Below are 10,717 nucleotides of genomic sequence, written 5' to 3'. Positions count from 1 at the left end.
CTACAACACTACAAAACGTGACAGCGTGGTCAAACATTCTACAGCACTACAAAACGTGACAGCGTGGTCAAACATTCTACAACATCACAAAACGTGACAGCGTGGTCAAACATTCTACAACATCACAAAACGTGACAGCGTGGTCAAACATTCTACAACATCACAAAACGTGACAGCGTGGTCAAACATTCTACAACATCACAAAACGTGACAGCGTGCACTACAAAACGTGACAGCGTGGTCAAACATTCTACAACATCACAAAACGTGACAGCGTGGTCAAACATTCTACAACATCACAAAACGTGACAGCGTGGTCAAACATTCTACAGCACAAAACGTGACAGCGTGGTCAAACATTCTACAGCACTAAAAACGTGACAGCGTGGTCAAACATTCTACAACATCACAAAACGTGACAGCGTGGTCAAACATTCTACAACATCACAAAACGTGACAGCGTGGTCAAACATTCTACAGCACATCACAAAACGTGACAGCGTGGTCAAACATTCTACAACATCACAAAACGTGACAGCGTGGTCAAACATTCTACAGCACTACAAAACGTGACAGCGTGGTCAAACATTCTACAACATCACAAAACGTGACAGCGTGGTCAAACATTCTACAACATCACAAAACGTGACAGCGTGGTCAAACATTCTACAACATCACAAAACGTGACAGCGTGGTCAAACATTCTACAACATCACAAAACGTGACAGCGTGGTCAAACATTCTACAACATCACAAAACGTGACAGCGTGGTCAAACATTCTACAACACACACAAAACGTGACAGCGTGGTCAAACATTCTACAACATCACAAAACGTGACAGCGTGGTCAAACATTCTACAACATCACAAAACGTGACAGCGTGGTCAAACATTCTACAACATCACAAAACGTGACAGCGTGGTCAAACATTCTACAACATCACAAAACGTGACAGCGTGGTCAAACATTCTACAACATCACAAAACGTGACAGCGTGGTCAAACATTCTACAACATCACAAAACGTGACAGCGTGGTCAAACATTCTACAACATCACAAACGTGACAGCGTGGTCAAACATTCTACAACACTACAAAACGTGACAGCGTGGTCAAACATTCTACAACATCACAAAACGTGACAGCGTGGTCAAACATTCTACAACATCACAAAACGTGACAGCGTGGTCAAACATTCTACAACATCACAAAACGTGACAGCGTGGTCAAACATTCTACAGCACTACAAAACGTGACAGCGTGGTCAAACATTCTACAACATCACAAAACGTGACAGCGTGGTCAAACATTCTAAAACATCACAAAACGTGACAGCGTGGTCAAACATTCTACAGCACTACAAAACGTGACAGCGTGGTCAAACATTCTACAACATCACAAAACGTGACAGCGTGGTCAAACATTCTACAACATCACAAAACGTGACAGCGTGGTCAAACATTCTACAACATCACAAAACGTGACAGCGTGGTCAAACATTCTACAACAACATCACAAAAACGTGACAGCGTGGTCAAATTCTACATTCTCACAAACACGTGCAAAACGTGACAGCGTGGTCAAACATTCTACAACATCACAAAACGTGACAGCGTGGTCAAACATTCTACAACATCACAAAACGTGACAGCGTGGTCAAACATTCTACAGCACTACAAAACGTGACAGCGTGGTCAAACATTCTACAACATCACAAAAACGTGACAGCGTGGTCAAACATTCTACAGCACACAAAACGTGACAGCGTGGTCAAACATTCTACAACACACAAAACGTGACAGCGTGGTCAAACATTCTACAACATCACAAACGTGACAGCGTGGTCAAACATTCTACAGCATCACAAAACGTGACAGCGTGGTCAAACATTCTACAACATCGACAAAACGTGACAGCGTGGTCAAACATTCTACAGCATCACAAAACGTGACAGCGTGGTCAAACATTCTACAACATCACAAAACGTGACAGCGTGGTCAAACATTCTACAACATCACAAAACGTGACAGCGTGGTCAAACATTCTACAACATCACAAAACGTGACAGCGTGGTCAAACATTCTACAACATCACAAAACGTGACAGCGTGGTCAAACATTCTAAAACATCACAAAACGTGACAGCGTGGTCAAACATTCTATACAAAAAACGTGACAGCGTGGTCAAACATTCTACAGTGACAGCGTGGTCAACATTCTACAACATAAAAACGTGGTCAAACATTCCAAAGGTCCAACAAAAACGTAGACAGCGTGGTCAAACATAAAAAACACAAAACGTCCAAAGACATTCCAACAATAAGTAGTCCAAAGGTCCAACAATAAGTAGTCCAAAGGACCAACAATAAGTAGTCCAAAGGTCCAACAATAAGTAGTCCAAAGTCCAACAATAAGTAGTCCAAAAGTCCAACAATAAGTAGTCCAAAGGTCCAACAATAAGTAGTCCAAAGGTCCAACAATAAGTAGTCCAAAGGTCCAACAATAAGTAGTCCAAAGGTCCAACAATAAGTATAAAGTCCAAAAAGTCCAACATAAGTAGTCCAAAGGTCAATAAGTAGTCCAAAGGTCCAACACAATAAGTAGTCCAAAGGTCCAACAATAAGTAGTCCAAAGGTCCAACAATAAGTAGTCCAAAGGTCCAACAATAAGTAGTCCCAAAGGATCCAACAATAAGTAGTCCAAAGGTCCAACAATAAGTAGTCCAAAGGTCCAACAATAAGTAGTCCAAAGGTCCAACAATAAGTAGTCCAAAGTCCAACAATAAGTAGTCCAAAGGTCCAACAATAAGTAGTCCAAAGTCCAACAATAAGTAGTCCAAAGGTCCAACAATAAGTAGTCCAAAGGTCCAACAATAAGTAGTCCAAAGGTCCAACAATAAGTAGTCCAAAGGTCCAACAATAAGTAGTCCAAAGGTCCACAACAATAAGTAGTCCAAAGGTCCAACAATAAGTAGTCCAAAGGTCCAACAATAAGTAGTCCAAAGGTCCAACAATAAGTAGTCCAAAGGTCCAACAATAAGTAGTCCCAAAAAGTCCAACAATAAGTAGTCCAAAGGTCCAACAATAAGTAGTCCAAAGGTCCAACAATAAGTAGTCCAAAGGTCCAACAATAATAAGTAAAATAGTCAAAAAGGTCCAAGGCCACAATAAGTAGTCCAAAGGTCCAACAATAAGTAGTCCAAAGGTCCAACAATAAGTAGTCCAAAGGTCCAACAATAAGTAGTCCAAAAGTCCAACAATAAGTAGTCCAAAGGTCCAACAATAAGTAGTCCAAAGGTCCAACAATAAGTAGTCCAAAGGTCCAACAATAAGTAGTCCAAAGGTCCAACAATAAGTAGTCCAAAGGACCAACAATAAGTAGTCCAAAGGTCCAACAATAAGTAGTCCAAAGGTCCAACAATAAGTAGCCAAGGTCCAAAAGCCAACAATAAGTAGTCCAAAGGTCCAACAATAAGTAGTCCAAAGGTCCAACAATAAGTAGTCCAAAGGTCCAACAATAATAGTCCAAAGGTCCAACAATAAGTAGTCCAAAGGTCCAACAATAAGTAGTCCAAAGGTCCAACAATAAGTAGTCCAAAGGTCCAACAATAAGTAGTCCAAAGGTCCAACAATAAGTAGTCCAAAAGTCCAACAATAAGTAGTCCAAAGGTCCAACAATAAGTAGTCCAAAGGTCCAACAATAAGTAGTCCAAAGGTCCAACAATAAGTAGTCCAAAGGTCCAACAATAAGTAGTCCAAAGGTCCAACAATAAGTAGTCCAAAGGTCCAACAATAAGTAGTCCAAAGGTCCAACAATAAGTAGTCCAAAGGTCCAACAATAAGTAGTCCAAAGGTCCAACAATAAGTAGTCCAAATCACATAAGTAGTCCAAAGGTCCAACAATAAGTAGTCCAAAGGTCCAACAATAAGTAGTCCAAAGTCCAACAATAAGTAGTCCAAAGGACCAACAATAAGTAGTCCAAAGGTCCAACAATAAGTAGTCCAAAAGTCCAACAATAAGTAGTCCAAAGGACCAACAATAAGTAGTCCAAAGGTCAACAATAAGTAGTCCAAAGTCCAACAATAAGTAGTCCAATAGGCCAACAATAAGTAGTCCAAAGGTCCAACAATAAGTAGTCCAAAGGTCCAACAATAAGTAGTCCAAAGGTCCAACAATAAGTAGTCCAAAGTCCAACAATAAGTAGTCCAAAGGTCCAACAATAAGTAGTCCAAAGGTCCAACAATAAGTAGTCCAAAGGTCCAACAATAAGTAGTCCAAAGGTCCAAACAATAAGTAGTCCAAAGGTCCAACAATAAGTAGTCCAAAGGTCCAACAATAAGTAGTCCAAAGGTCCAACAATAAGTAGTCCAAAGGTCCAACAATAAGTCAACAATAAGTAGTCCAAAGGTCCAACAATAAGTAGTCCAAAAGGTCCAACAATAAGTAGTCCAAAAGGTCCAACAATAAGTAGTCCAAAGGACCAACAATAAGTAGTCCAAAGGTCCAACAATAAGTAGTCCAAAGGTCCAACAATAAGTAGTCCAAAGGTCCAACAATAAGTAGTCCAAAGGTCCAACAATAAGTAGTCCAAAGGTCCAACAATAAGTAGTCCAAAGGTCCAACAATAAGTAGTCCAAAGGTCCAACAATAAGTAGTCCAAAGGTCCAACAATAAGTAGTCCAAAGGTCCAACAATAAGTAGTCCAAAGGTCCAACAATAAGTAGTCCAAAGTCCAACAATAAGTCCAAAGGTCCAACAATAAGTAGTCCAAAGGTCCAACAATAAGTAGTCCAAAGGTCCAACAATAAGTAGTCCAAAGGTCCAACAATAAGTAGTCCAAAGGTCCAACAATAAGTAGTCCAAAGGTCCAACAATAAGTAGTCCAAAGGTCCAACAATAAGTAGTCCAAAGGTCCAACAATAAGTAGTCCAAAGGTCCAACAATAAGTAGTCCAAAGGTCCAACAATAAGTAGTCCAAAGGTCCAACAATAAGTAGTCCAAAGGTCGCCAACAATAAGTAGTCCAAAGGTCCAACAATAAGTAGTCCAAAGGTCCAACAATAAGTAGTCCAAAGGTCCAACAATAAGTAGTCCAAAGGTCCAACAATAAGTAGTCCTAAGGACCAACAATAAGTAGTCCAAAGGTCCAACAATAAGTAGTCCAAAGGTCCAACAATAAGTAGTCCAAAGGTCCAACAATAAGTAGTCCTAAGGACCAACAATAAGTAGTCCTACAATAAGTAGTCCAAAGGTCCAACAATAAGTAGTCCAAAGGTCCAACAATAAGTAGTCCAAAGGTCCAACAATAAGTAGTCCAAAGGTCCAACAATAAGTAGTCCAAAGGTCCAACAATAAGTAGTCCAAAGGTCCAACAATAAGTAGTCCAAAGGACCAACAATAAGTAGTCCAAAGGTCCAACAATAAGTAGTCCTAAGGTCCAACAATAAGTAGTCCTAAGGTCCAACAATAAGTAGTCCAAAGGTCCAACAATAAGTAGTCCAAAGGTCCAACAATAAGTAGTCCAAAGGTCCAACAATAAGTAGTCCAAAGGTCCAACAATAAGTAGTCCAAAGGTCCAACAATAAGTAGTCCAAAGGTCCAACAATAAGTAGTCCAAAGGTCCAACAATAAGTAGTCCAAAGGTCCAACAATAAGTAGTCCAAAGGTCCAACAATAAGTAGTCCAAAAGTCCAACAATAAGTAGTCCAAAGGTCCAACAATAAGTAGTCCAAAGGTCCAACAATAAGTAGTCCAAAGGTCCAACAATAAGTAGTCCAAAGGTCCAACAATAAGTAGTCCAAAGGTCCAACAATAAGTAGTCCAAAGGTCCAACAATAAGTAGTCCAAAGGTCCAACAATAAGTAGTCCAAAGGTCCAACAATAAGTAGTCCAAAGGTCCAACAATAAGTAGTCCAAAGGTCCAACAATAAGTAGTCCAAAGGTCCAACAATAAGTAGTCCAAAGGTCCAACAATAAGTAGTCCAAAGGTCCAACAATAAGTAGTCCAAAGGTCCAACAATAAGTAGTCCAAAGATCCAACAATAAGTAGTCCAAAGGTCCAACAATAAGTAGTCCAAAGGTCCAACAATAAGTAGTCCAAAGGTCCAACAATAAGTAGTCCAAAGGTCCAACAATAAGTAGTCCAAAGGTCCAACAATAAGTAGTCCAAAGGTCCAACAATAAGTAGTCCAAAGGTCCAACAATAAGTAGTCCAAAGGTCCAACAATAATAGTCCAAAGTCCAACAATAAGTAGTCCAAAGGTCCAACAATAAGTAGTCCAAAGGTCCAACAATAAGTAGTCCAAAGGTCCAACAATAAGTAGTCCAAGGCCAACAATAAGTAGTCCAAAGGTCCAACAATAAGTAGTCCAAAGGTCCAACAATAAGTAGTCCAAAGGTCCAACAATAAGTAGTCCAAAGGACCAACAATAAGTAGTCCTAAGGTCCAACAATAAGTAGTCCAAAGGACCAACAATAAGTAGTCCAAAGGTCCAACAATAAGTAGTCCAAAGGTCCAACAATAAGTAGTCCAAAGGTCCAACAATAAGTAGTCCAAAGGTCCAACAATAAGTAGTCCAAAGGTCCAACAATAAGTAGACCAAAGGACCAACAATAAGTAGTCCAAAGGTCCAACAATAAGTAGTCCAAAGGTCCAACAATAAGTAGTCCAAGCCAACAATAAGTGTACACCAACAATAAGTAGTCCAAAGGTCCAACAATAAGTAGTCCAAAGGTCCAACAATAAGTAGTCCAAAGGCCAACAATAAGTAGTCCAAAGGTCCAACAATAAGTAGTCCAAAGGTCCAACAATAAGTAGTCCAAAGTCCAACAATAAGTAGTCCAAAGGTCCAACAATAAGTAGTCCAAAGGTCCAACAATAAGTAGTCCAAAGGTCCAACAATAAGTAGTCCAAAGGTCCAACAATAAGTAGTCCAAAGGTCCAACAATAAGTAGTCCAAAGGTCCAACAATAAGTAGTCCAAAGGTCCAACAATAAGTAGTCCAAAGGTCCAACAATAAGTAGTCCAAAGGTCCAACAATAAGTAGCCAAAGGTCCAACAATAAGTAGTCCAAAGGTCCAACAATAAGTAGTCCAAAAAGTCCAACAATAAGTAGTCCAAAGGTCCAACAATAAGTAGTCCAAAGGTCCAACAATAAGTAGTCCAAAGGTCCAACAATAAGTAGTCCAAAGGTCCAACAATAAGTAGTCCAAAGGTCCAACAATAAGTAGTCCAAAGGTCCAACAATAAGTAGTCCAAAGGTCCAACAATAAGTAGTCCAAAGGTCCAACAATAAGTAGTCCAAAAGTCCAACAATAAGTAGTCCAAAGGTCCAACAATAAGTAGTCCAAAGGTCCAACAATAAGTAGTCCAAAGGTCCAACAATAAGTAGTCCAAAGGTCCAACAATAAGTAGTCCAAAGGTCCAACAATAAGTAGTCCAAAGGTCCAACAATAAGTAGTCCAAAGGTCCAACAATAAGTAGTCCAAAGGTCCAACAATAAGTAGTCCAAAGGTCCAACAATAAGTAGTCCAAAGGTCCAACAATAAGTAGTCCAAAGGTCCAACAATAAGTAGTCCAAAGGTCCAACAATAAGTAGTCCAAAGGTCCAACAATAAGTAGTCCAAAGGTCCAACAATAAGTAGTCCAAAGTCCAACAATAATATCCAACCAACAATAAGTAGTCCAAAGTCCAACAATAAGTAGTCCAAAGGTCCAACAATAAGTAGTCCAAAGGTCCAACAATAAGTAGTCCAAAGGTCCAACTATAAGAAGTCCAAAGGTCCAACAATTCCGTCATTGCATATTACAGAGTTAGCTCCATTGTGGGTAGGTATCAATTGTTACGTCATTATTTTTTGAGCGCAATTCATGTCATTTTCTCCAAGATGTATGACATTACGCTTGCAAACACATGACGTCACAATCAATACCTAGCCGCAAGTGTAGTTAACTCTGTAATATGCAAATTCAGAATAAGTAGACCAAAGGCTTGTTGCTATATAATATTATACCAGATAGGTCTATTATGGTTGTAAAAACCTGACATGTCAAAAATACCCTCTTAATCAATTCCTAATGATTTTAAGGAATGCCTGAACTTGAAATTCTCTCAGAAAAAAATGTCATAACTTTTTTTTCATAACTTCTGTAATACCTAAGGAGATTTTAACTTTTAAGAATTTCGTAAAGTTATAGAATGGTGATGAAACTATGCCCTGTTGCAATGAAAGGAAATTTGAACCCTTTGGGTAACAATTCTAATTTTATTTTGTTTATTTTTCAGATGTAACGCTGATTTGGATTCCAATTGAGGCTAAACATGTACAAGTGTGGCGTGTGCCAACTTTACTTTATCAATTTATCTGACCTGACTGGACACGGTTGTGTGAACGACAAGCAAGAAAGTCGACCACATAGCCACAATGAGTGTGACCACACATACTCCCAGCAGACGGAAGAAACAAAAACCCACACATGTCAGAAGCAGAGAGGGGAGGTTTCCGTAGTGGACACAGGTGAGATCCCAGTTGACACACACAACACACTACATAATAAAGGCCACAAATGTAATGTTTGTGATAAGATGTGTGGGGTCTCCTATCGTATAGACATACGCACCAGTGTACCAAAAGACACAGGGAAAGACGATTACAAGTGTGACGTATGTGACGATATGTTTGCCGACTACTCGAAGTTCAAAGAACACAGAAAGACACATGTGGACAAGAATGGTCTGAAGATCTCAAACAAAGGTTCTAATGACGTAATTCTGGTACTCACCCGGACACACACAAATCGAAATGTTCCGGATAAGGTAAACAACATAGGATCTAGTGAACCAACTGAAGGACTTGCTCGGACACGGAGTGAGAAGAATGTTCCAGGAAGCATAAACAATCTAGGATCCGCTGACTTGACTTATGAGCTCTCCAAGACACATGTAGACCATAGCGTGAATGTTTCGTGTGATACAAACAAAGGTTTTAGTGGCTCAACACATGAATTCACTCAGACACAGGCAGAGAGGAATGTAAACGTTCCGGATATAACAAACAAAGGACATTGTGGGGAGACTCAGCTTAAGTACAAACACATTCCTGGGGAAGATCCAGAAGCTGATTGTAAGAGTGGTATAACTGATGATGATGTTGGTGTGTCCTCTGTACACAGTGAGACAGAGGAGGACGTGGATGTAGACGTACATGATGTCCTGGAGGTACGTACCGTACGTCACAAAGACGACGTTATCGTGGCCGATATGAAGAAGCTCTCTTCAGGTAACAAAGAAAAGCTTCAGAACCCGGCAGCCAACTCGCAAGGTGGTACAGAAACAACACAGAAGATGTACAGGTGTGGGCTATGTAGTAAGGAGTTCCAGGAAGTAAACCAGATCAGGGAGCACCAGCGTATACACTGGGAGATAAAAAAGCCTCAGGTGTACTTCTGTAAGAGCTGTGGGAAGGAGTACAAGTCAGCCAAAACTCTGAAAATCCATCATCGCATCATACACAAGGGTTGGAGACCCCGACCCCTCCGCGAGAAACCAGACAAACATCTATGCCAGTACTGTGGTGACAAATTTCAACTCGTATCCACGTTCAGAAAGCACATCAAGATGCACTTGGATGATGAGAAACCACATAAGTGTGAAATTTGTGGTAAACAATTTCGAAGCATTAATGGATTGCGCTTTCATAGAAAGATACATACCGGAGGAAAAACTCCCAACAATTCGCTTCGTAAGAGTCGTAATCGAAAGTGCAAAACAGCAGTAAATCACAGTAAGCCGCAGGACAAAGCCTACTTCAGTTGTGACGTGTGTAAGCAGGAATTTTCGACAGAATTTCGTCTCAAGGTACACGCAAAGATACATGGATCTCAAAAGCCATACAAATGTGATGTCTGCGGTTATCAATGTAAGTTAGCTAGAAGTCTGAAGAATCATATGAAAAAACATGCAGAAGATACCCAAGGAAAACCTTACAAGTGTAAAATCTGTGATTATCAATGTAGGAGCGCGAGTTCTATGAGCGTGCATACCAAAACACACGAACAACCAAAGTCGGAGACTGATGGTGAAAGAGACGCTGCAAACAATCCATCTCCAAAAACCAAAACGAACAAACAACCAAATTTGCAGACTGATGATGAAGGAGACGCTGCAAACAGTCTATCTCCAGAAACCAAAACGAACAGACAACCAAATTCGCAGATTGATAATAAAGAAGAGTTCATCCGTGCAAAGAATCTATGCCCAAAAACTAAAACACATGAACAACTAAAGTCGCAGACTGATACTGAAGGAGACGCTGCAAACAGTCTATCTCAAAAAACCAAAACGGACAGACAACCGAAGTCACAAAACGATAATAAAGAAGACGGTGCAAACAACACTTGTCCAAAAACCAAAACACACAAAAAACAAAGAAAGTCACGGAAAGATAGTAAGCCAAAGTCTGATCATGCAAACGATTTAGGCCAAAAAGCCAAAACACACAAACAACACAAAAAGTCGCAGAATCTGATCATGCAAACGATTTAGGCCAAAAAGCCAAAACACACAAACAACACAAAAAGTCGCAGAATAGTAGCAAAGAAAAATCTGTACATGCAAACGATTTAGGCCAAAAAGCCAAAACACACAAACAACACAATAAGTCGCAGAATGATAGCAAAGAAAAATCTGTTCATGCAAATAATTTGGGTCAAAAAACTA

General features: G+C 40.0%; 1 protein-coding gene across 1 annotated transcript; it reads left to right on the top strand.

Moving 5' to 3' along the window:
• Positions 1–8,287: 8,287 nt before the first annotated feature.
• Positions 8,288–10,543, top strand: LOC138310625 (zinc finger protein 624-like). The gene has a single exon (XM_069251905.1). It carries the CDS (start codon positions 8,321–8,323, stop codon positions 10,541–10,543), a length of 2,223 nt encoding a protein of 740 aa, XP_069108006.1. The 5' UTR covers positions 8,288–8,320.
• The last annotated feature ends 174 nt before the right edge of the window (positions 10,544–10,717 follow it).

Source organism: Argopecten irradians, chromosome 16 (genome assembly GCF_041381155.1).
Source record: "Argopecten irradians isolate NY chromosome 16, Ai_NY, whole genome shotgun sequence".
Lineage (NCBI taxonomy): Eukaryota > Metazoa > Mollusca > Bivalvia > Pectinida > Pectinidae > Argopecten > Argopecten irradians.
This window is presented reverse-complemented; position numbering and strand designations above follow the sequence as displayed.